The following is a 25419-nucleotide window of genomic DNA, read 5'->3' as shown; positions in this document are numbered from 1 at the left end:
GGGTAAAATGCTAAACATAAGGAAATTTCCCTAAATGTAGGGAAATTTTACCTAACATAACCTTCCCCCTCTAGGATACTAACCTCATCTAATGTATTCTAGGTCGGGGACTGCACCCCAGCCACATCCTAGGACACTAACTTAACCCCAACATAAACACATTCTAGTCTGGGGGCTGCACCCCCCTGCACTCCCCCCATCTAGGACACTAACCTAACTCTAACATAAACCTAACCCAACGTATCCTAGCCGGAGGGGCTGTGCCTTCCCCCCCTCGCTAGGACACTAACCTAACCCTAACATAAACCTAACCTAACGTATCCTAACTTTGGGGCTGCTCCCCCCTCCTGGACACCGGTTCTCTTATAGCTTCAAACAATATGCTCTATCTCTACCAATACCCTTCCTCACAATACCTTACTGAAAGGATGAAGGTCTTGGCTGTGGGTCATCCTGTAATCGATTGTCGTTAAGTTCACTGTCCTCCACGTGGACAGCAGAAGCGAGGATTTCCCAGTAATCAAATTCGCAAACTTTATAATTAATGTCAATGGTGGCCATGGCTGAACTGAGCACACAGAGATGTCTCTGTGCACCTGTCTGCTTAGCTATGCCCTGCCTATGAATACATATAGCAAATTCTTATTGAGGTAGCTCGTGCTTTTAAGAGGTGGTGGCATGTCATTAGACAAAAGAACTATAGACAAAATAAAAATCCTATTCAGCAGTTACCCACAAACCCCAGCTATAAACAAATGAAAGTCAGTGTACTGCTCATTCCCGAGTGTGATTGGAGCTCCGTAGCTCGACGCAGCTCGCTGAACTTCGAGAAAACTCGACAAACACAGCACATTTCTGGACCTATTGCATCATTATTATTCATTTGCGGCAGGTGTACTTACTGAAAATGTTGTAAATAGTAAGAACAACAACTTAAGGGTGTCCAAAACCATCTAGAGTTTATTGTACGAAACAGTAGTAAAACCGACAAAACAAAATATGTGTTATTTCCATAATTTCCTCCATATCTCCCTCCACAGGTTACTTCCACATCTTTCCACCTAAGCAAACATTCCTCCACATTTCCTCCACATTCTTTCCAATTCTGACTATCCTACCACACTTTTTTCATAGTCAAAATAGTACTTTTTATGATACCGCCCTGCCATGCCTTACTTGTTGTGACTGAACCCTAACACTCCACCACCACCACCCAAGATGTATTACGGCGTTTTCAGTAGTGTCACCGCAAGGTCAAACATGATTGAGTTCACGCTGAACAGGACAGTGCTGAGGACACCGTCGGTGGTGCCAGACGATCGTGTCACTGTGATCTCAATCCCTGGGAGAAGTTATCGTACACATCAGTCGCCTGAGCCAGCGCTGTGGTCAAGATGTAAACACAGGAGCATAGTGGAAGAGTTTGGAGATTTATTCGTTGATGGGGAGTATTATAGGTCACCAGTGTTTCATAATTTGTATATGCCGAGGGCCGAGCAGCGCAAAACTCATTAAAAACAACAGGTCTTCAGTCCTTGGAAGTGGTTTGATCTACGCGGGCTTGTTTTGAAGGTGTTCCATTGTTGATGTATGGCTGCAGTTTTCTGACGCCTATATAATTGAATTACGTCAATACTTGGCTAGGGTTGTAAAGGGTGGGAAAGTTTCCGGGAAAATGGAAATTTTCCAGGGAATCTTTCCGGGAATTTTCAGGGCCCGGGAATTTTGGGAGTTTTCAGGAATATTCACATTTTTCACAACTTTTTCTGTATATTTATAAGTAAAGCAATTTTAGGTAATATACTTATTAATTAGATACAGTTAAGCATTGAAAAAAATGTATTTCAGTACAATTACAATACCTACAAGGTTGGTGTCACTGACCACTGTCAAAACTTCAAAAGCTTGCTTTGAGTTACGCAAATTCTTGGTAGGATTTAGTAATATATTTACTTCCCGATTAAGCTGTAGTTTTGTATTACTATATTACACTTTTTAATGACCTAATATTATCCCTATGTGTGTATGCATATTGTAATGAGACAATCTCTAAGAAAGTCTGTAGAAAATAAGTGTCTTCAACTCCAGTTAGCAACTTAGTACAGTACATGGATGTGTATTGAACGAGACACTGGCTGATTGTTTTTTTGCTTTTGATGTGTATGTGTCAAAGTTGTTGTACTTATAATATTATTGTGTGGGGTTTACTGTTTTTGTTGTGCTTGTTAGTTTTTTGTGTGTGTTTGTGTTACAGTGTTTGTGTGTGTTGTGGTGTGTTGTGTGGTGTTATAAGCTGTTTGAGTTGTGTGGTTGCGTGGCTCGCTTGTACGTCTGGCAGCGGTGTTTGTTTCGGGAGTGACGGCGAGTCACGAACTGAACGCGTCCTACTCCTGTTTACATTAGCTACAGGCTCAGAAGGGGGTCTCACTGTGCCTCTCAGTACACTACAAACTTCAGCCAGAAACAGCATACAGAGAGGTCACGGTGGTCATTCACCGTCCCTGCTCACCTCTTAATCCTTCTCACTGTCTACATATCATTAATGTAAGTTGAATTATTGCATAACTGTCAAATAAGTAATTTGTATTGTATTTTATAAGTGTAAGTCACTTATAAAAAGTATTACTTTTAAGGTTATTTCTATCATAAACAATTTAAATGCTGAATACTGACAAGATATGAATAGTTATTGCCAGGGTTGGCAAAAACCAATGGTTTAAAAAAAAAAAAAACCATGGTTTTTTTGGTTTAAACCATGCTTTTTTTTGGCTTAAACCATGGATTGTTGGTTTTTTTGGTTTATTTATTTTTCGTATTATTTTAATTATATTTCCGCAATTCTGCCTCTGTGTATATATGAGTTTAACGGCGAATTATTCATAGGTTTCAAGAAGGATTAGCAAACATAAATATTTTCCATAATCTCAAAAAAAAAAACTATATCTCCTTGGCTGATTTAGAAAGTAAGCTGTTATTAAACAACTACTTCTCTATCTCTTAAGACAATTTTTAATTATAAGTTAAAGTGTAGGACTAGTAAAACATGCAATATCTCAAACCTCTTATAAATTTGCAATTGCAAGATACAAAAAATCGTAGAGAGAGAGAGAGAGAGAGAGAGAGAGAGAGAGAGAGAGAGAGAGAGAGAGAGAGAGAGAGAGAGAGAGAGAGAGAGAGAGAGAGAGCTTGCTTTCCTGGATATATCCTGTATAATACCTGATTTCTGTACAAGTCTACAGACTGGTTCAGCCAAACATCAGTGTTACCAACTTGCCATTTTTATGTTTTCCCAGGAGGGTGGATTTTATTAACTTTTTCTATCACTCCACATCCAAAATTGTTTAGAAAACATTTGAAAATAAGTGTAGTACAGGTTTGGAACTTTGGATTGCAGATTAGCAAGGTGAAATGATTATGATCGTTGTATATAGTGACAAGTGTTAATCAATTTATTCAGTTACCTAATTTGAATATAATGTACGGTCATCATGTACCATAACCATGTTTTTAGCTATGATTTAGAGCATTCTAGTAAACATAACCAATGTCAGTATTATTTAAAAATCCAAAGTAAAAAAAACAAATAAACCAAAAAAAACAATGTTTTTTTTGGTTGGTTTAAACCTTGGTTTAAACCATTTGGTTTAAACTGCCAACCCTGGTTATTGCATTATCATTTAGCCTATTGCAATACACACACATTAGCTTCAGCTAATTCTGCGGATGGTTAGTGAGGTCACTGAGGTGGTCAATGACATCATCACAAAACTATATTGGGAGATAATCTTGTGGGGATCTTATGATAATAAAAGGCTAGCTTGTGTAGGATATATTGTGAATCTGAATTAAGATTTACTGTCATTTACTAGTTCGTCACAAATCTAAGTTTTGTTTTGTTTTCTTTCTTTTTTTCAGAATGCCACGAGTGAAGAGCGATGTATGGAAGCATTTCACTGAAGTGAATAAAAAAGGAAAAACTGTTTATCTCTGTAAGCATTGTTCAGCACAGTATACTAAAAATGCTACAAAGCAAGCAGCACATTTAGAGAAATGTTTCATAAAGAAACAAAGAAGCCAAGTTAGCCAACCTGATTCCCATGTCGAGTGTGCATCAGCAGCCCAGCAACCAACAGTAGGCTTACCAGTAGCAAAATCTGATCAATGCAGCGATTCCAGCACTTCATCATTTGGTAAATATCAAGGAAATGTGAAAGGATTCTTTGACATAATGAGCAGTAATGAAAAACAAAAACTGGATGAAAGTCTAGCAAGAGCAATTTATGCATCTGGTTCACCACTTATGCTAACAGAAAACGTCTACTGGAGAAAGTTTTTCAGAGAAATGCGCCCATCATACAAGCTTCCTGTAAGACATGCTTTAAGTTCTCATCTTCTAGATTCAGAATATAAGCGTGTTCAAGATAGAGTAACAGCAGTGATTCGTGATGCGGACTGTCTTTCTGTAGTATTAGATGGCTGGTCAAATGTGCGGGGAGAATCAATAATTAATTACATAATATCAACTCCTCAACCAGTTTTCCTCAGAAGCACTGACACCAAAGATAAACAACACACAAAAGAGTACATTGCTAGTGAAATTATTTCTGTTATTGAACAAGTCGGCAGTCAAAAGGTATTTGCAGTAGTTACAGACAATGCAGCCAACATGAAAGCTGCTTGGAAGCTTATCAGTGAAAATTTTCCTCACATAACAGGAATTGGTTGTGCTGCACACACCCTTAACCTTCTCCTTTCTGATGTAATGAAACTGAAGACTATGGACAACTTGGATAAACAAGCCAAAAGGATCATCAAGTATGTCAAGCACAAACAAACAGTACTGGCCACTTTCTCCTCTAAGCAAAAACTCAAAAGCAAAAACTCATCTCTTAAACTTCCTAGTAAAACAAGGTGGGGAGGCATAGTCCTGATGTTGAACAGTCTAATTGAAGGGAAAGAGGCCTTGCAGGAGTTGGTCATCATGGAAAGTCTCAGTGTAGATAAGGACATACGCAAGTTGATTTTAGACAACAAAGTTTTCTGGGTGCGTGTAAGTAGCTCACTGGCCATTCTAGAGCCTATTGCCTCTGCTATCCAGGAAATAGAAAAAGATGATGCAGTGCTCTCAGATGTACCACGTCTCTTTGCTGGATTGAAGCAGAAAATAACTGTAGCTCTTCCTTCATCACCTTTACTCCAGTCAGAAGAGGTATCTGTGACAACATATATTGAGAACCGAATGCAGTTTTGCATAAAGCCAATACATGCAGCAGCAAACATCCTTGATCCTGTGCGCCAAGGACAAGACATTGATGAAGAACAAGTTGGCAGTGCATATTCTGTCATATCAGCTATGGCCATTCATATGAATCTTGATGTTGGTGAAGTGATGGGAAGTCTGGCAAAATTTCGTGCCAAAGATGGTATTTGGAAATCAGATGGTGTCTGGAAGTCAGCTGATCATGTTTCAAAAGCAACTTGGTGGAAAGGGCTCTGCAGCTCAGAACCAGTGTCATCAATAGCAAGTATTCTCTCACAGATACCGCCAACATCCGCTTCGTCAGAAAGAAACTGGTCTATGTATGGAAATACACACACAAAGCTGCGAAACAGGCTTACCAATGATCGAGTTGAAAAGTTGGTGGCCATTCGTTCTAATCTCAAACTGTTTGAAGATGACATAGGCGAGGATAATTTAACCATCTGCACCAGTGAAATGGATTCAGACAGTGAAGTGATGGAAGATTCAGTGTTATCTGATTCAGAGGAAGCATAAGTTACCAAATAACAAAGTGAGAAATAAATATAGTGAAAAATTGAGACAATCTGCTCTTTTGTTTTAACTTGTATGGCATAGCCAGTGATTATTAATGATAAGTTTTGCTTTCTTATTCTGCTTACATATTACTTTAAGGTACCAGTTTTGAGTAAAATTTTAGTTTACAAACAAGGTTTTCAGCTTACATACTGAATAACGCCACACATTTTGAAATAAGATTATTTAAAGCTTAGGAAGTTATATTTGGATTGAAAATTTGAAATAGACATTTTTCTTTACACATGACTTTTAATTCTCCTCAGAAATAAGGGGCCACCTCTTTTCTTTTATAATTTTTAAGGCGTTCAAAACCTTCTGAAAGTTCCCGAAAATTCCCAAATATTCCCAAAATTTCCAATAAATTCCCAAAATTCCCCTGGAAAGTTTCCGAGTTCAAAATTCCCGGGAATTATCTGCCAAGTAACTTGGCAGATAATATATTTTACCATCATTCATTACTTTATGATATAAGGATTTGCAACAATATTATCATTTTTCACCTAATAATAGAAAAGTAACCACTATTGTATCGAAGTCACGACTAGAAGTATGGAATCGGACAACACCCACAGCAGGGACGGATAGATGCGACATGTCACCAGCTACCACCAGCTCCTTAATTTATTTCACGCCGTATTTTTTTTATTTTTTATCAGTTCTCTCCAGTATGCCGCACAATACGGAAACGTAAATCTACATCTACAGTACCCACTTCTATGGCCTAACATGCGTCTTATTATTCAGTTTTACTCGAAATGTAACTCCTTCTTGATCTCATTCCATGAGGTTGATGGGGTTGCTCCATGCTGATTGGCTAAAAAGCGTTTGCCAAACGAAAGCAAACGCTTTGGAAAGGCGTTTGCTCGCGTTTGCGAAAACTTACCTCCGTTTTCCCCCAGCCGCGCCGCTACTGAAAACGCCTTTAGAGGTGAACGCACTTCAGTCTTGAAATCATTGACGTAGCGCGGGAGGCTTTAAAAACCCAGAATCGTGACGTCAGCATGTCAACCAACTAAGATAGATTTTATTTGTGGAATATAGGTGTTCCGCATATTTCTTTTATTTGAGTTGTTATTTTTTAGCATCTTGGTTACTAAGTTTAGTAGATATAATGCCACTAACTACTGTATTTTACGATTCTTAGTGATTTGCAAGAAAATATGGGGATATGCCACTACCTCTTCCATATGTTTTAATTTAAACTACCACCACATATTTACATTTGCACCTCCAACTTAGTATTACCGATCACCAGCATCTACTGTGATCGTTTCACATGCATAGCACATACCACTTACTTTACTAGAACCAATACCATACCACATTCTTCACTAGAACCAAGATGTATTAGACTAGAACCACCACCACTTACTTTACTAAAACCTAGTATTACCACCACCACCACTTATTTACTACAAACACCACCACCACTTACAAAATACAGTTTCTTACCTTTAAATGCTGGTGGATGGCCGATTCCCTGGCATCTGTGTCCTCGTGATGGCAGATTCTGATCAGGAATTGCATTCTGTATTAAATTTCTCACAGTTCATGGAACTGGCAAATTCAAAAGCTATTACCTCAGATTTCGTTCAATCTGGGCTGAAGTAAAATGTCGTTCACAAACCACAGCATACTTAATATTAATATGGTCTGAACGGAAACACATGGATCCACGGTGTAGCAAGGTTATCATTAGATGGGAATTTATGGTATCTTAGGTTGCTGTCCTTACCAGGTGTACATCCAAATACAGCGCTAACTCTTGCTTTACCCATTTAACTATTAAAATCGTAATACAAAGCCCATGAAAAGTACACAATTGCTGATAAAAATCTGCCATACGTGAACACACCACCACACACTAGACGTAAACAATACACATGGTGACGTCAGCGGTTCCAATAATGCCGAAGTGCGTTCAGCTCTTAGTGATAACTTAGTCTAATACATCTTGCCACCACCCAAGATTGGGTAATCTTGCTATCACTTACCGCCTGCTCGTCCGCCAATCGCCGCCACCACAGTGACCATACAACACAGGCCCACCTCCACAATAACACTTCACCAACATCACCACCACAACCACGGGCATATGCAAAACACCTATGCCTAAACAAAACCCATTAGTGAGCACCGTGTGTGTGACTGTCTGACAATTAAGGAACCATTAGTTTATGTAATGACCATTGAAAGTTAACAACAACACACACACACACTACTTTTATTAGCAAATTTACCTTCAATGAGCCTCCATCGCCGCCGCCGCCACTACCACACACGTCCAGCATTCACCACTCTTCCTCTCTCTGGTGGTAGTTGTGGCTATTGAGCCCCTGATTTAATTATGTGTGTCAATTTAGCATTTGTATCAGGGGTTGTGAAGCATTGTGTGGTTAGTGAGCCCCTGAGTGACAAGACCGTCTACGCACATCACCGTTAAGTAATGTGACATGCAACATATTAATTCATTGACTAATGCTGGGGTCACACTACTTTTTTTTCTTTTCTTTTTTACTACGACGTCCCCGACGTTGAGAGAGGTGGCGTGGGTATTGAAGCAGCGTACACCAAGGGCCGTACTTATAAAACTCCACAAAGATGCCGTCTTAGTTAGGAAAAGTACTTAACCTACGAGACTTAAGCGCTAAGAATCTTTCCTAGCAGGATGCTTTGTTAAGTAACCGTCTTTAGGCGCTTACATCGCTAACCGCTAACATGAGCAGACGTTATGTAATGTTTTTTGAGGAATTTCGCAAGAAACGGGTGAAAATACGTAAAAATTATATTCTAAATAAAAAAAATATTTATCTAGTTAGTTTTCAACAATCACCTCTTCATTTTAACCTTGATAATTGAAGGTATAAATTTACCACCACTGTTGTCATCTTGTCAAAACAACAATCATTTGGCGCCAACTTCGACTGCACACCATGGCTACTCAAGAGACTCAAGACAAGAAGAGGAACAGGAAGACGAACTGGACGCCTTCATCTGGCCCACCTATACAAAATTCTCGCAAAAATACTCCGGAGCGACTTCTCCACAGCTGGCTGCTCTAAGGAAGCCAGAAATGCTGCTTGAGGAGCAATAGTGCGGAGGTGTCTGCCGTGTCAGACATTCTCCGCACTGAGGAGTGCCAGAAACATTGGCATATTATAAAATCTGAGGCAAGACGGAACACCCGCAAGCAGAGAGAAGCCATGACTGCCACAGGTAAGAGTTATTAATTTGGGAGCTAATTTTTGTTATATTTGTGTGTGAGTTGCAGCAAGATTTTAATATTTTTGAGCTTGATAGAAATTTCAGTTTTACCCTAACAAAAGATATGATTTATCTTATTATTCCTTTTAAGCACTGAATAGGTAAGGCAATTTCACTTAAAGAAAAGTATTTATTTATGGTTATTTATTTTTTGCAAGGAAGCTTACTAGTATTTGAGTAAATACTAAGTTTCAGCAGGTCTACTGTTAAGGTCACTTGAGATTTAGATCATGGAACCTAACCACTTTAAGGAATAAATTTCAGTAAACTGTTCCTGTTTTAAGTTTGGAAGCAACAACATTGAAAGTTTTGTACTAGTGATTAATATATTAAAGTGCCAGCCATTTCCTGCATTTTTTTTTTTTTTTTTTTTTTTTGTGAAGTGGATGCATTTATTGCACACACTAATTATGATGCAGTGTCTACCTCTGACAAATAATATTACTCCAACCACACATCTGAGTTACGTATGTTATGTGAAAACACGTTCTTTATAAATTATTTATTTGTATTTGCAATTCATTAGCAATAAGATTATATTATTCTTTCCAGATGGTGGACCTCCTGCCAACCCTCCTCTCTCCCAGCACAATGAGTTAATCTTTGAGATTTTGGACCCTAAGAATGTCTCTATTCATGGGTGTACCAATAAGGCAAGCATCATTGAATGCACCTTCCTTAACAAAGGATAAGCCACTTGTAGATATAGCAATATTAGGCCATAATGTTGTCTCAAATGTCTGCAATCCAAAATACTCGTTCCCATTTAGTTTACAACTTAGAGTTAAACACAATGGTAAATTTGTTATCTAGTGTTGAGAAAATTTTTTTTTTCTTTAACCAAACAGCTAAAACAGTAATAAGAAAAGAGATAAAAAAAAAACTAATAAAGTTAACTTAATTCCTATCCCTTCTCCCCTCATAAATATGGTGTTGTAGTGGGTGAATGTGTTAATGATAACGAGTCTTAGGGATTTACAGTTTCTTAGACATGGGCTTCCTTCAAACAGAATAGGATTTAAGTCAAACACATTGTACCCTTAGCTAGATTTACTGGTTTCTGTTACTTTTGTCCTTAGCAATAAAACCAAAAACATTATCAGCTTAGTTTCTGAAGTTAGAACTAATGATGCCAGCAGTGTGCAGGCAGCAGATGATGCTGGGGAAGTGGCAGAGGCAGCCCAACAGAGAGAAGTGGTGACCGAGGCAGTGGGTGTTGAGGAGGAGGCACCTGCCACACCACTTGCAGCACCAACAGGGGCCAGACTTGCCTGGTACATCACTGGTGTTTGTGGATGAGGAGGAGATCATCCACCTGCAGAAGAAAAGGAAGCTTGAGCTTGCACTCCTTGAAGAATCTATAATGGCTCAGGAAAGGAAGCAAGAAGCAGAACAGGCTAAGTACATGTACTACACACAAAAACTAGAGTACCAGAAACAAACAAATAAAAAATAGTAATAAAGATATAAATAATGTACTATTTGTTTTGTTTGTAACCACTCAACCAAATATTAGTGTTAACACAAAATTAACTGCAGTTTCTATATGCTCAACCTACAATCTACTTACTTCAGGTATGGGAGAGAAAAAAAAAAAAAAAACTAACATGAGAATAACACCAATCTCAGCAGTCATGACACTGGTGTCTCATCACTCATCAATGCTGTAAAAGAAAGACATTGATTTACTGCTTGATGTTGTATCACACATTATATATATATATATATATATATATATATATATATATATATATATATATATATATATATATATATATATATATATATATATATATATAACTACAGAACAATTGATAATGTAGTCAATGCCACACTCATAAAAATCAGTGAAAAATAATTAAGAAAGAATCATTTAAGTTAGTTGTGAAAGTGTGTTAATTATTTTTTTAGATGTTGCTGAGATACACATTCATCATAACCCATTTAAATATTGTAAGGCTGAACAGTGATACTGTGGTATCTGTGAAGAACTCTATCTTTTCAATAGTGGGTGACTGGTAGAGAGTGAGGCAAGGAAGATGAAATCACCAACATAACAGTGCACACACAACAAAACAAGACATATAAATATAAATAACAAAGTGACAGAGGGGAAAAAACTGAAGAATGCTACTATAATCAGCATTATGGGTTGTGTTACTTACTTGAAGTGAAGCACAACAAATTCATCCCTGTAAAGGATTACTTCATGGCGACTTTGAACTTTCTGTGCTAAAAGTCGCTCCTCGTTGCCTCCATCCTCGGCTGCAGCAAGATGTTCTTCTTCCTCAGGAAGAATGATGTTTCTTGCTTTGCAGATGTTGTGCAGCAGTGCACAAACCTCTACAATTTGGCAGACCTTGGATGGAGGACCAACTCGGATCTCACTGTGTAGCATGTGAAAATGTCGCTTCAGCTGCCCGATGCCTCTCAACAATGCTGCGGGTTTTCTTGTGGGCCCTGAAATTAATATAGATTTCAATCTTACAATGCAGTACTTGAAATTGGTATGATGCATTAATTTAATTTCTGCAAACATTTAGGTTATGTCATGTATAAGGTTAAGTTAAGATTCATTGTATGATAATGATTTGTGACATGATAGCTTAAACATTATGAAACATAAAAAAAAAAATCTCTAGTATAACATTGGTTAGGTTAATATATTCACATGAAAACTTAGAATAAAAAAGAAGAAACTCTTAAATATTTGGAAATTTTCATGAAATTTACTTGTTGTATTGGTGATTCAACCAACACACTTTACATAATTATAGCCCTCTGCAGGGTCTACATTTTACTTTATGGAGCATTTCTAGCCCCATTTTACCTTATCAGATATTAATGATACGTATACTTTTTGGGGGATCCAGAGGGGGCAAAGCTCCCCAGGTAGGAGGTTACACAATGTTAAATTACTTTACCTTATCAGTTGTTCTGGTCAAGTTTCAAAATGTTAAGTTACTCCTTAATGGGGGATGATGTCAACCCAATGAGGAGGTTACAAAATGTTAGGTTAGGTTACTTCATCTTATGGAGAAATCCAGTAAGGTTGGGGAGGGTCAAGATTGTGTGAAACTGCAATAATATTTCAAAAATACCTAATTCATTAATATAGCACTTTATATTAGTTTATATGAAAAGTGTAACTATGGGAGGTAAATAATTAGTTTTGTGTGATGTGGGATAATTAATTAGATAACTTTTATCTAAATTTTACTACTCAGTAGCTTACCTGTTATAAGAAGACTGTGCTCCAGGCTGTGGTCTGAGGTATGGAGTCAGTAGCCACTTCTTGCTGGGATAGTCACTATCTCCTGTAAGTGACACCCAGCTGGGACGATGCCGTTGTCAAATATCGTGCAGAGTCCACTTTGAACAAGTATTCTTGCATCGTGAACCGATCCCGGCCACTTTGCAACCACATCAATAATGTGGTATCAAGCATCAAACACAAACTGCACGTTGATGCTGTAGTATCTCTTCCTGTTGACAAACTCTACCTTATACTCTCTAGGAGCCACAATCATTACGTGCGTTCCATCAATGCCACCGATCACTTCAGGGAAGCCAGCAATCTGCAGAAACTCCTCCTTCCTTCACTGAGTTTCCAGTTGGGTGACTAAAAATCTTATGAATTAAGAGAGGATGGCATTGTATCACTGTATCACTGATGATCCTGCTGATGGTCTGTTGTGAGGGCCCCAAGTCATCAGTGCTGCACTGCTGCATCTTTCCTATAGCGAGGTACCGCAGTGAAGATAACTTGCATCTCGGGGAGAGAGGCCTTGTTGGTCTCTTCAGCCTTTCCCGCACCAAATTTGTCACGAAAATGATACCAGCAGGATCCTGCCAATACCTCTTCACCAGCTCACGGTCATCTAGCTCATTCAGGACGTCCTTCCTCTCACGAAACGACCGTCTCTGTCGCAGGTGGTGGCGGTGCGGTCCCTCTCGGGCGGCCATGTTTACTTTTAGGATGAAATCTTAGGGACGCGTCTTACCAAAGACTATAGATAAAACAAGACTGGAAAGATTGCCATTCACCATAAGAAATTCGTGTCGCCAGTAAAGATGCCAGATACCACTAGAATAGTGGATAACAGTGCCATCCATTGAGTGAACCGCAAACTAACGCCTTTGTAAACAAACAGCGCCACGATTTGAATAATCGCATTGAGTTCCTTCCTCCACACACACACACACACACACACTATCAATAATGTACTCTAGTACAGTACATATTTACTTCATCTACCTGTGACCCCGTTCTAGCTCCCTTGTATCCAACTTGAGTTATAAGTATATGATAGAGATATATGTATATTGTACATGTGCGATAACTATTTATAACTAGGGAGGTGACACACACACACACACACACACACACACACACACACACACACACACACACGGCGAGGCAAATGGGCAAGCCTCTTAATGTGTGGCCCCTGTTCACCTAGCAGTAAATAGGTACGGGATGTAACTCGAGGGGTTGTGGCCTCGCTTTCCCGGTGTGTGGAGTGTGTTGTGGTCTCAGTCTTACCCCGAGGATCGGTCTATGAGCTCTGAGCTCGCTCCGTAATGCGGAAGACTGGCTGGGTGACCAGCAGGAGACCGAGGTGAAAAAAATTACACATAATGAGCTCTCAGATCGCACCGTAATGGACAACGTCTGGCTGTCTCGTCAGAGACTGCAGCAGATCAAACAGTGAACACACACACACACACACACACGTGTGTGTTGCCTCACTAATTATAAATAGTTATCGCACATGTACAATATACATATATCTCTATGATATACTTACAACTCAAGTTGGATAAAAGGGAGCTTGAACGGGGTCACAGGTGGATGAAGTAAATATGTACTGTACTAGAGTACATTATTGGTAGTGTGTGTGTGTGTGTGTGTGTGTGTGTGTGTGTGTGTAATTCACTGTTTGATCTGCTGCAGTCTCTGACGAGACAGCCAGACGTTACCCTACGGAACGAGCTCAGAGCTCATTATTTCCGATCTTGGGATAGGTCTGAGACCAGGCACACACCACACACCGGGACAACAAGGTCACAACTCCTCGATTTACATCCCGTACCTACTCACTGCTAGGTGAACAGGGGCTACACGTGAAAGGAGACACACCCAAATATCTCCATCCGGCCGGGGAATCGAACCCCGGTCATCTGGTTTGTGAAGCCAGCGCTCTAACCACTGAGCTACCGGGCCGTGTGTGTGTGTGTGTGTGTGTGTGTGTGTGTGGGTGGGTGTGTTTATTTACCTATAGTTGTGCTGTACAGCATGGCACATTAGCCTGTCTCCATATCTATAGCTATGCATCTAGCATGTCTTTAAAGATGTGTATGGTGGCTACAGTAACCACCCTTTCACTTATTTCACTTAAGCTATTCCAGATGTCCACTGTTCTCTCTCTCTGTGTGTGTGTGTGTGTGTGTGTGTGTGTACTTTCTCTATTTATAATGTACTTTGGTAAATTACATGTCACCTACTTAATTAAAAATTTTCAAATTGGTTCAAATAAGCCAAATTACAGATTATATATATATATATATATATATATATATATATATATATATATATATATATATATATATATATATATATTGTTACGGGTTTACGTAGTACATCACCCGGCTGCGGTTAGCTGCTACTGCTCACTAGACTGTTATTCTGGCAAAATCGCCAACTTTGTTACGATCAGTACAGTGGGGATTATAAAACACTCCACAGAGTCCCCACTACTATAACTCACAGCCGCCGTAACCCTCAGGTTCTTTCAAAGTCACCAACAGTGTATAATTTCCCCCACTGTAAGGGAATCTCCTCAGCAACTCCTTCTCCTCCTGTACCCAACCAAGTAGAATTTATAAATGGTAGAGGTTATGTGTAACAGGGCGAGGCCTTAATACCCCCTAGAGAAACCGCCCACAAGGACAATTCCACTCACTTCTCTATGAAGTATTAATGCCTCTCCACACGCCTTGTCCACAGACTGTGATACTCACAAACTGGGACAACACGCGCAGTATATATATTACTATACTATCCTACTACAACAGGTGCTTCCTAACACCTGTCAGACTGACATCCCTGGCCTACTACTACTGCAATATATGATGTGTACAGCACATCCGGTGATGTACACACAAGCCCAGACACCACCTACGAGTGACACCAGCTATACACGAGTCCAAATACTCGTCGCAGACAAGTCTGGCGGACGACAACTACGCACCACTAGCCGACATGAAGCCTCTCAGCATTCAATAGTGTGCATGGCTACTACCACTGCAATACAGTATACTACTGAAACTATACAAAAGATGGTGGAGGCACACAGCCGCCCACCAAACCCCACTGGTGACTACAACCACCAACAGCAAAACAGGACGAAACAATAACACGTCCCTCCGCGTCGCTCCACCCGAGTGGACGAACGCACGAGAAATGCAGCCAAACTTACTACACCTCTCAACAAGCCCGTCGCTCCAACAGTCACGGTCTACCCAGTAGCAAGCCAGCTACTCAAGGGAGGGCACAACTCCCAGACCAATGACTAATGAGTACTTATAAAGCACAGTCCAGCCACACGTGTCTCTTCCTATGCCGAGAACGTACGTGTTAACTCCGCTGAAGACTGGCCGGTACTATAAACAGTATACTACTGATACTACACAACAGATGATGGGGGCACACAGCCGCCCACCAAAACACACTGGTGACCACAGCCACCAACAGCAACAACGGGACGAAACAATAACGCGTCCCTCCGCGTCGCCACACCCGAGTGGACGAACGCACTACAGGAAATGCAGCCCCAACCGGCTACACTTTCCTCAGGACAACAAGCCCGTTGTCCTACACAGCCACGGTCTACCGAGTAGCTAGCCAGCTACTCAACAGGAGGGCACAACTCCCAGACCGATGACTAGTGAGTAACAAGCGAAGCCCAGCAACACAAATCTCCCTAACACTGTGCCAGACCGACGAGAGTGCGTGTCTATCTCCGCTGAAGGCTAGCTGATTACTAATGTGAAACTCGCAGGCACACAAAATGGTGGAAACAAAGAGAGGGGTTTTGGCCGCACAACTGAACAGCGACAGCCCGCGCTTGGGCCAGAGGCTACACATATAATATAATTAATAAATTAAAGGGGATTAAGACGGTGCCCATCACAATATATATATATATATATATATATATATATATATATATATATATATATATATATATATATATATACATACATACAAACTCCATTAATTCGGCTCTTAATACTCTCAAAAGGCCAGAAATCCAGATTTTTAAGGCAAAAAAAAAAAAAAAAAAAAAAACATCAGGAAAAAAATAATTAAAGTTTCACAGAATATGTTTTTTGCAGTTGAGTTCCTTATTTTCTTTCATTTATATGGAAATACAGAACAGTGTTTGATATGCATACTTTATGTACTGAAAAGAGATAAAACAGTATGCTGAAAATATGTAATATTCCTGTGTTTTGTAACTGTTGTGTTTGGTGTTTTTTGCTGGCGTTGGGTATTGCACAGTAAGAAAGTAATATGCGTACGTACTGTACCTGTTTGGTGCTGTACACATGGATTACTTCTGCATATCAATGGTAAATACAAACACAATGTTTTTGTAAGTCATATTTTTTTTTATTTATTTGCCAATTTTGAGAGCAATGAATTTTTTTTAAGTGTTATCCAGAAATCTGGAATTCTCATGAAAGGAAAAGCACATATGTAAGCAAGTTTAATAAGTTCATTGAAAATTATAAACATAAATAATTACCAAAACAACAGGCCTAGATTTTAGAATGGAAGCTATGTTACAAATATAGCAGAAGCAGGCAAGCATAAGCAAACAAATATCATGCAGGTTTATACTGATTTGTACAGGTCTCAACCAAATCAAGTATACTACGATCCACATGTTAAACACCAGTACTTACCTGTCATGATCTTTAGGAAAGCGATAGAAGACCAAGTGTGGGTGGGTGCCCTTTGTCCTGTGACAAAATTAACACATGGATGCCCCACTCTAGTGTTAATTTTTTGCGGATTTCTTAAGAACATGCGGCGTGTAACCTGTCACTGCTGTGGGCCCACTTGTTTGAGTGTTGACACATGTAAACATGCAGACGGATCAACGGTGCTGATCTTGATCTTAAGCTGCAACAGCAGCGCCATCGCGTGAGTGAACCGCAAACAAGAAGAGTTACCAGTTTGCCTAAGCTACACGGTAAATTGACGCTTTCCAGTCTTGTTTATTTATATAGTCTTTGGTCTTACTGCTAAAACACCTCGGGAGGTGTTTTAGCAGTAAGACGCATCTTTAGGGCTTAGGATGCCGTCTTAAGGATTTAAGACTCGAATTCCGCCATTTTTGTGATTTAGGACGACTTCTTACCGTTAGGACGTCATCTTAGTGTTTATAAGTACGGGCCCAGGAAAGGTGGTGAACGATTGCAAAGAATGTGGGAAATATACTTAGTGAAGATGAAATGGAATAGAAAATAAAGACTATACTATATTTCCTTTGAGAGGAAACCAGATATGAGGAGGAAGCAATTGGGTTCAAGATAAGGAGATAGATGCTGAGCGATGGAAAGGATTATATGGGGAAGAAGACCAAAGCAAAAGAAGGGAACTGAAAAACTGAAGGTAAGACGGTTGAATGAAGGAGAAACAGAGGACAAGGATAGGAAGTGAGTGAGTGTTTAGGGTGAGGGATGAAAAGATGAAAAAAAAAAAAAAGTTAAAGTGAAGAGGATGAAAAAATAACACTGAATGTGAATGAAATAGAGCGAGAGAGTGGATGACAGAGACAGAATGAAGGACTGAAATGGAACGAAAATATAATGAATGAGTGAGGCAGAGAAGATGGAGTGAAGGAGGAAAGAAGGTGTGTATGGTTAGCAGAGAGCGAGGCATGCAACAACGAAGAGAGAGAGAGAGAGAGAGAGAGAGAGAGAGAGAGAGAGAGAGAGAGAGAGAGAGAGAGAGATGCACCTACACAGAGCTAGCTGCCTTATCACCTCATTAGGCCTTCGACACACTAAGGTGACAATGAGGATGTGTTTCACCAGCTGACATGAAAGACTAGGCATACCACAAACGCCTCCACGTTGCACATCCCTTTGTTTACTGAGCGGCTATTAGTAGACTACGTATCTGCAGGCGTTAATTCATTGATGCATGGTCCTGGAGTTTGCAGTGGTCAAGTTAGAGTAGATGAGGAGTTAGGTCCGTGAAATATTGGGTTGTCATTGTTATTGTTTGGTAGTGAAGGCTGTCTCAGGCCACCACAGCCATCACTATTAGCCGTGTTTTCAAGGTCATTTATTTTCTTCAAAGGGCAGAAGTTTTGTTAATCCTTCATTAAACCCGTAGAAACACTTTAATTCCCGAGCCATTTCACTGAGAGCCTTTTGAGTGTGGAAATCTTGTTAATAAATGTCATCAGAATAGTAAACACTCTTATTATCCAGCGTCACTTCAACTATAGAGTCTTGCAAGTTGTGAAGGCGCTGTGCTGATCCCGGCCCTCCTCCTCCTCCTGCCTCTTCCACCCTCAACCAAACAGTAGCAAACATAGGCGGTGGAGTTACTGGTGATCGCAAGGATTCGATCTATTTATTCTTTGGGTGTTCGGAGCGAAGCTAGAACGGAAAGATGATCTTGATCTTGATGCTACAGGTGACGCAGAATTTCTTCTGAGTCAGGCCTTTGTATCGGCAGCGCCTGTAGGGAAAATAATAAGAAAAAAAAAAAAAAAAACACACACACAAACAACAAAGAGGGCAATCACCATCTTTCACACCACTAGTTCTTGCATCTAGCAGGGAACACACTCTGCGGCACTATATCATGGAATGTCCTCTCATTGCTAAATTTAGGTCACAAGGTCAGCATGACTTGTACAGCCTCATTGACCATCTCCTAGACTCTGCCACCCTCAGGGATATACTCAGGGAATATCCTCAGTTTGCTCCCAGACTGTAGGATGTCTTAGGCAATAAGGTGTGCAATATGTGTAATTATTTATTGAAATACTTGTATTCTTGTGTATACTGTCCAGAATTATTTTTGTGATACTTTAACCTTAAGTCTTTGCCCAGGGGGTGGGTGGCAAGGCCCATCCTCCTCCTTTGTTGTAATTATTTATTAATTCAACAATAAATGTATCCATCAATCAATCTCTTTTACAGCCTCAATCATCCTTTCATTCGTTTCCCCACAGAGTCCCAGCAGCACCACCATCCATTCCCTTCCTGTCATCTCCACTCTGTCATGCCCCAGCTCCCTCAGCACCACTTGCATCATCTCATACCTGTCTCTGGCATACTTCACACACTCCAGCACCACATGCTCCATTGTCTCATCCTCTCCCACGTCACACATCTGGCACACTTTGCTGCGGGACTCAGACCATCTATAATTCCTTGCATTCACATCCATGCACTGTGCCCTAGCTCGGAAGAGAAGGTCCCCACCCAGGCTTCCATCATACCACTTTTCATACATTGGGGTCTCTTTCTCTCTATACCATTCCAAGGTACTCTTTAGCTCAATTCTATTCCTCCAGTCACTCAGTCCCACATCTTTCACTACTCTGTCTATCTCACTTTTCCACTTCCTTACACCCCATTCTATACCCTCTCCATTTCTAACTATCATACTCCAGTCCTTCTCTAAGTGCCTTCCTTCTACCTGCTGTAAAGCCCAACTAGCTATTAAACCACTCTTCACCACCACCCTGACACACTTTTTCCTCCACTTGCTACTCCTGATATTCCACATAAACACTTTTCTCACTATTCTAGCATCATTCATTCGCTCTAACCTAGCCTTATACCGTAGGGTCGCTTTTACATACCTTTCTCTAAAAGCGCTCCAACCCATATCTCCCCTAAGAGCCTCTATTGCTGCATATCTAGGTGCATTAAGTGCCATTCTTGCAGCTCTATTGTGCCGTATTTCTAACTTTTCTAGTTCACTTTCATTCCATGCAATAGTGATGGGCGAACCGAGTACTTTCTGCAAACCGAGTATTTCGGTATTGATTGCACTGTGAAACCAAGTAAACCGAGTACGAAATGATTACTTTTCACTAATCCAACTTAACGTAACCTGAGCGGAGATAAAAAAAAAAAAAAAAGTAAGAATATAGTAAGGGAGAGAATCGTGCAAGAAAACTAATCTCTTGATGTAGTTAGACTGAGGTTTTTAACTTCAGTACAAGGTAGGCCGTATATCATGAGACCATATTTCACTTGACTTTCAATGTTATTATAATATGAGAATGTGAATTATGTGCATGCATTTATAGTTGACATTAGCAGATAATTTCTTTCTTGATATAACTAAAATAGAGAAAAATAATTGTGTAATTGATATAGAATGCCAGAAGCTTATCATTGCGGGGCTCAGCGTCACGTGTCTCCACCCTCCCTGCTTCTACCTCCTTACTCCTCCTCCTCTCTTCTCCCTATAACTCCTTACCTCCATCCACTTCCCTCTCATTCCTTTCTCTCCTTCCCTCTCCTCTCTCTCTCTTTCACTCCCCCCTTCCCTCCATCTCCCTTTCCTAAAGGTCATGTCATATTACTTGACCTTGCTTTATTCCACTTCGACCAATAGACTTCCCTCCTTTTCGCTCCTTCACTTTCTTTCCAATCTCTCCATTGATGAGAGAGAGAGAGAGATCCTGTCCGTCACCTCCACCCTCCATCTCTCTCTCTCTCTCTCTCTCTCTCTCGTTTTACACGGCCGGTAGCTCAGTGGTTAGAGCACTGGCTTCACAAGCCAGAGGACCGGGGTTCGATTCCCCGGCCGGGTGGAGATATTTGGGTGTGTCTCCTTTCACGTGTAGCCCCTGTTCACCTAGCAGTGAGTAGGTACGGAATGTAAATCGAGGAGTTGTGACCTTGTTGTCCCGGTGTGTGGTGTGTGCCTGGTCTCAGGCCTGTCCGAAGATCGGAAATAATGAGCTCTGAGCTCGTTCCGTAGGGTAACGTCTGGCTGTCTCGTCAGAGACTGCAGCAGATCAAACAGTGAAACAGAGGTTGTACTACGTCACAGCAGGCTGCGGCAAGGCGGGGCCAGCTGCCTTCACACCTTGTGATGCCCAATAAATAAAGACGGGTGGAGACGTTACCCACAAAAACACACACACTGTTTCACTGTTTGATCTGCTGCAGTCTCTGACGAGACAGCCAGACGTTACCCTACGGAACGAGCTCAGAGCTCATTATTTCCGATCTTCGGATAGGCCTGAGACCAGGCACACACCACACACCGGGACAACAAGGTCACAACTCCTCGATTTACATTCCGTACCTACTCACTGCTAGGTGAACAGGGCTACACGTGAAAGGAGACACACCCAAATACGTGTGTGTGTGTGTGTGTGTGTGTGTGTCAGGGAGACGGCAGGTCGAGTGTTGTGATGGCCAGGGCGGAGAGCCGGGAGCGTAATGCAGTATGTTGAGAGAGGAGGCGTGGGCATTGAAGCAGGAAATGTTCCATGGCCTCAGGGTAGTCCTACACCAAGGGCAGAAGGGGTCACAACTCACAAGACTGACGTAAGCGATGCTAGTGAGCACTGAGCGTGGTGTGGCCAAGGAATATACAGAGAGGAAGTTTTGGTGTGGGTTAAAGTTTGAAGGACAGCAACGGTGCTGCCATCTGTTGGAAGCGAGTAATTTCATAGAAAACGTTATTAGGAGTAACTTAAAATTTCTCCCATGATTCCTCCCTCTCCCCTTATTTTTCCCCGCATTCTCTCGTGGTCATGAACTTATAAGGCAAATGAAATATGTTCATATGTATATATATATATATATATATATATATATATATATATATATATATATATATATATATATATATATATATATACACACACACACACACACACACACACACACACACACACACACATACATATATATATATATATATATATATATATATATATATATATATATGTTTTCTGCCCGCCTCCGCCTGGGCCACACCATACTTCTTACTTGCATCACCTATGTCTGTCTTGTAACCACTTCTGCCCTTGGTGTAGGACTACCCCTGAGACCATGGAAAATTTCCTGCTTCAATACCCACGCCTCCTCTCTCAACATAGTGCATTACACTTTCGCCTCTCCGCCCTGGCCATCACAACACTCGACCTGCTCACCCTCTTGGCGGCCTCAGGTGTCCACCTTTCCTAGCAACCTGTTGTCCTTCGCCTTACTTGTGCCTTCTTGAGGAAGACCGGTCAGTTACCACGCCTGTGATACCCACACAGGACTAACCCAGGGCTCATAAGGATTCAAAAGAGGCCACGAAAATCTATGGATCCTTAGGAGTCCTGGGGTACTCCTGTGTGGGTATCACAGGCGTGGTAGCTGGCCGATCTTCCTCAAGAAGGCACAAGTAAGGCGAAGGACAGCAGGTTGCTAGGAAAGGTGGACACCTGAGGCCGCCAAGAGGGTGGGCAGGTCGAGTGTTGTGATGGCCAGGGCGGAGAGCCAGGAGCGTAATGCACTATGTTGAGAGAGGAGGCGTGGGCATTGAAGCAGGAAATGTTCCATGGCCTCAGGGTAGTCCTACACCAAGGGCAGAATGGGTCACAAGACTGATGTAGGCGAAGCAAGTGAGCACTGAGTGTGGTGTGGCTTAGGCGGAGACGAGCAATGGTTGATGTGCCTTGCGCTCCTTCCCGTGACTGACTGACTGTTTGAATCTTGTAACGGCGCTCATCCTACCCCGCTGATGGATCCCCCCATCCCTCACCCCCTTACTACCTACGATCCGCGCGCCATCTGTTGGGAGCGAGGTTCCCTAATCAGTTCCTCCAGCCCGCCCATTGAACCCATATATCCTCCCTTGAATCCTTGGGTGTGGCCCAGGCGGAGGCGGGCAATGGTTGATGTACCTTGAGCTCCTTCCCATGACTGACTGACTGTTTGAATCTTGTAACGGCGCTCATCTTCCCCTGCTGATGGACGCCCCCCTCCCTCACCCCCTTACTACCTACGACCCGCGCGCCATCTGTTGGAAGCGAGGTTCCCTAATCAATTTCTCAGCCTGCCCATTGAACCCGTATATCCTCCCTAGAATCCTTGGTCAGTCACGGGAAGGGGCACAAGGCACATCAGTCATCGCCCGCCTCCGCCTGGGCCACACCACGCTCAGTGCTCACTTGCACCACCTACATCTGTCTTGTGACCCCTTCTGCCCTTGGTGTAGGACTACCCCTGAGTCCATGGAACATTTCCTGCTTCAGTGCCCACGCCTCCTCTCTCAACATACTGCATTACGCTCCCGGCTCTCAGTCCTGGCCATCACAACACTCAATTTGCTCACCCTCCTGGCGGCCTCAGGGGTCCACCTCTCCTGGCAACCTGCTGTCCTTCGCCTTACTTGTGCCTTCTTGAGGAAGACCAGCCAGCTACCACGCCTGTGATACCCACACAGGACTACCCCCGGGCTCATAGGATCCATAGATCTTCGTGGCCTCCTTTGGATCTTTATGAGCCCTGGGGTAGTCCTGTGTGGGTATCACAGGCGTGGTAGCTGGCAGGTCTTCCTCAAGAAGGCACAAGTAAGGCGAAGGACAGCAGGTTGGCAGGAGAGGTGGACGCCTGAGGCTGCCAAGAGGGTGGGCAGGTCGAGTGTTGTGATGGCCAGGGAGGAGAGCCGGGAGTGTAATGCATTATGTTGAGAGAGGGGGAAATGTTCCATGACCTCAGGGGTAGTCCTACACCAAGGGCAGAAGTGGTCACGAGACAGTCGACGTATGCGATGCAAGTAAGGACTATGTTGTGGCACAGGCGAAGGCAGGCAGAAAACGCATATATATATATATATATATATATATATATATATATATATATATATATATATATATATATGCCCAATTGGGGCCGAAATAGCCGCGCCATAGCCGAAAACGCGATAGCCGAATTGATCTTGGCGTGAAGGCGGTTTTGGCCAATGAGCGCTTAGATATTCCATGACGTCATGGCTGGGCGTGCTATAGCAGGCATCTGAGGTTGCGATAATGAAATTTTAGCAGCTTTTCATGGGTGCGCGATAGCAATAAAACGCGATAGCCGAAGTCGCGATAGCTGAGGGTTGACTGTATATATATATATATATATATATATATATATATATATATATATATATATATATATATATATATATATATATAAAATGTTTTATTTGCCTTATAATTTCATAACCACGAGAAAATGCAGGGAAAAATAGGGGGTGGGGGAGGAAGCATGGGAGAAATTTTAAGTTACTCCTAACAACGTTTTCTATGAAAGTACTCGCTTTCAACAGATGGCAGCACCGTCGCTGTCCTCCAAACTTTAACCTACACCGAAACTTCCTCTCTGTATATTCCTTGGGGAAGACTGGCTGGGTGACCAGCAGACGACCGTGGTGAATTACACACACACACACACACACACAGAGTGTTCTCTCTTTTTTTTCCAAGTCACACTAATGTAATTCTGAGTATTTATATATATAATATATGATGATTTTGTTAAGTTTTATGGCCTCAATTAGCTAATTTCAATAGTTTGGATTAAAATCCTCGATCGCGCGGCAAGCCCAATATGGCTCCAAGCGCGGGTTCCGGCGGTCAGTAGTGAAGACTGAAGGGGTTAATGGGAAATTGCTGGCTCACTTTATTTGTCAGAGTTTGACTTTAAATCTCCCATCCGGGAGATTTAATGTCTGGGTTGTTGTTCCACCTTCTTCCCCAACAAAATACTGAAAAAAAAAAAAAATCTTTACTCCTTAGTTTGAAGGTCTGTATTACATTTTCAACACATAAATTGAACATGTAATTGAATTATGAAAACCGAGTAAACCGGGTAGTACTCACTCAAATCCAAAAACCGAGTAAACCGAACACTACTCAGACCAAAACTGCCATACCTACCATGCAATCACATCCATACCATACATGATGCTCAGAACAGCCACGCTCTTCCAACTTCTCGCAGCACGTCATATTTACTCGCTCTCATCCTTGCTGCACTTCCTAGCCGAGCAACCCACTGACTCACCATGCTTATCTTCTCATTCTTTGTCTTCACGAGCCAACCGGACTCATCCACATCCCCAGGTACTTGTATTCATCTGTCTGTTGCATCTCGTTCTCACCTAGTCTCCACACTGAGTTCCTCTCATCCTCTGACCGATTCACAACCATTACCTTGCTCTTTTCACTGCTAAACCTCACTCCATAGTCTCTTCCATACCCATCTAAAACATCAAGCAAACTCTGAAG

General features: G+C 41.6%; 1 protein-coding gene and 2 long non-coding RNA genes across 3 annotated transcripts; 2 read left to right on the top strand and 1 right to left on the bottom strand.

The window, feature by feature from the left end:
• The first annotated feature begins 1786 nt into the window (after positions 1-1786).
• On the top strand, positions 1787-5945 carry LOC123515168. Its single transcript, XM_045273667.1, has 2 exons — positions 1787-2544; positions 3916-5945. The coding sequence occupies exon 2, from the start codon at positions 3917-3919 to the stop codon at positions 5774-5776; it is 1860 nt and encodes a 619-aa protein (XP_045129602.1). The 5' UTR covers positions 1787-2544; position 3916; the 3' UTR covers positions 5777-5945.
• A 2954-nt stretch (positions 5946-8899) lies between these two features.
• Positions 8900-9945, top strand: LOC123515166. The gene is made up of 2 exons (XR_006677802.1): positions 8900-9034; positions 9635-9945. It is a non-coding gene; the product is annotated as an uncharacterized LOC123515166 (long non-coding RNA).
• A 172-nt stretch (positions 9946-10117) lies between these two features.
• LOC123515167 lies at positions 10118-13052 on the bottom strand. Its single transcript, XR_006677803.1, has 4 exons — positions 12318-13052; positions 11248-11542; positions 10690-10746; positions 10118-10397 (listed from the first exon to the last, which is right to left on the bottom strand). It is a non-coding gene; the product is annotated as an uncharacterized LOC123515167 (long non-coding RNA).
• Positions 13053-25419: the final 12367 nt, after the last annotated feature.

The sequence above is a fragment of the Portunus trituberculatus genome, chromosome 38 (genome assembly GCF_017591435.1).
Source record: "Portunus trituberculatus isolate SZX2019 chromosome 38, ASM1759143v1, whole genome shotgun sequence".
Taxonomy (NCBI): Eukaryota; Metazoa; Arthropoda; class Malacostraca; order Decapoda; family Portunidae; genus Portunus; species Portunus trituberculatus.
This window is presented reverse-complemented; position numbering and strand designations above follow the sequence as displayed.

What these genes read in the sequence shown, in the direction of transcription:
- LOC123515168 (XM_045273667.1), top strand. Translation starts at nt 3,917, where the DNA reads ATGCCACGAGTGAAGAGCGATGTATGGAAGCATTTCACTGAAGTGAAT.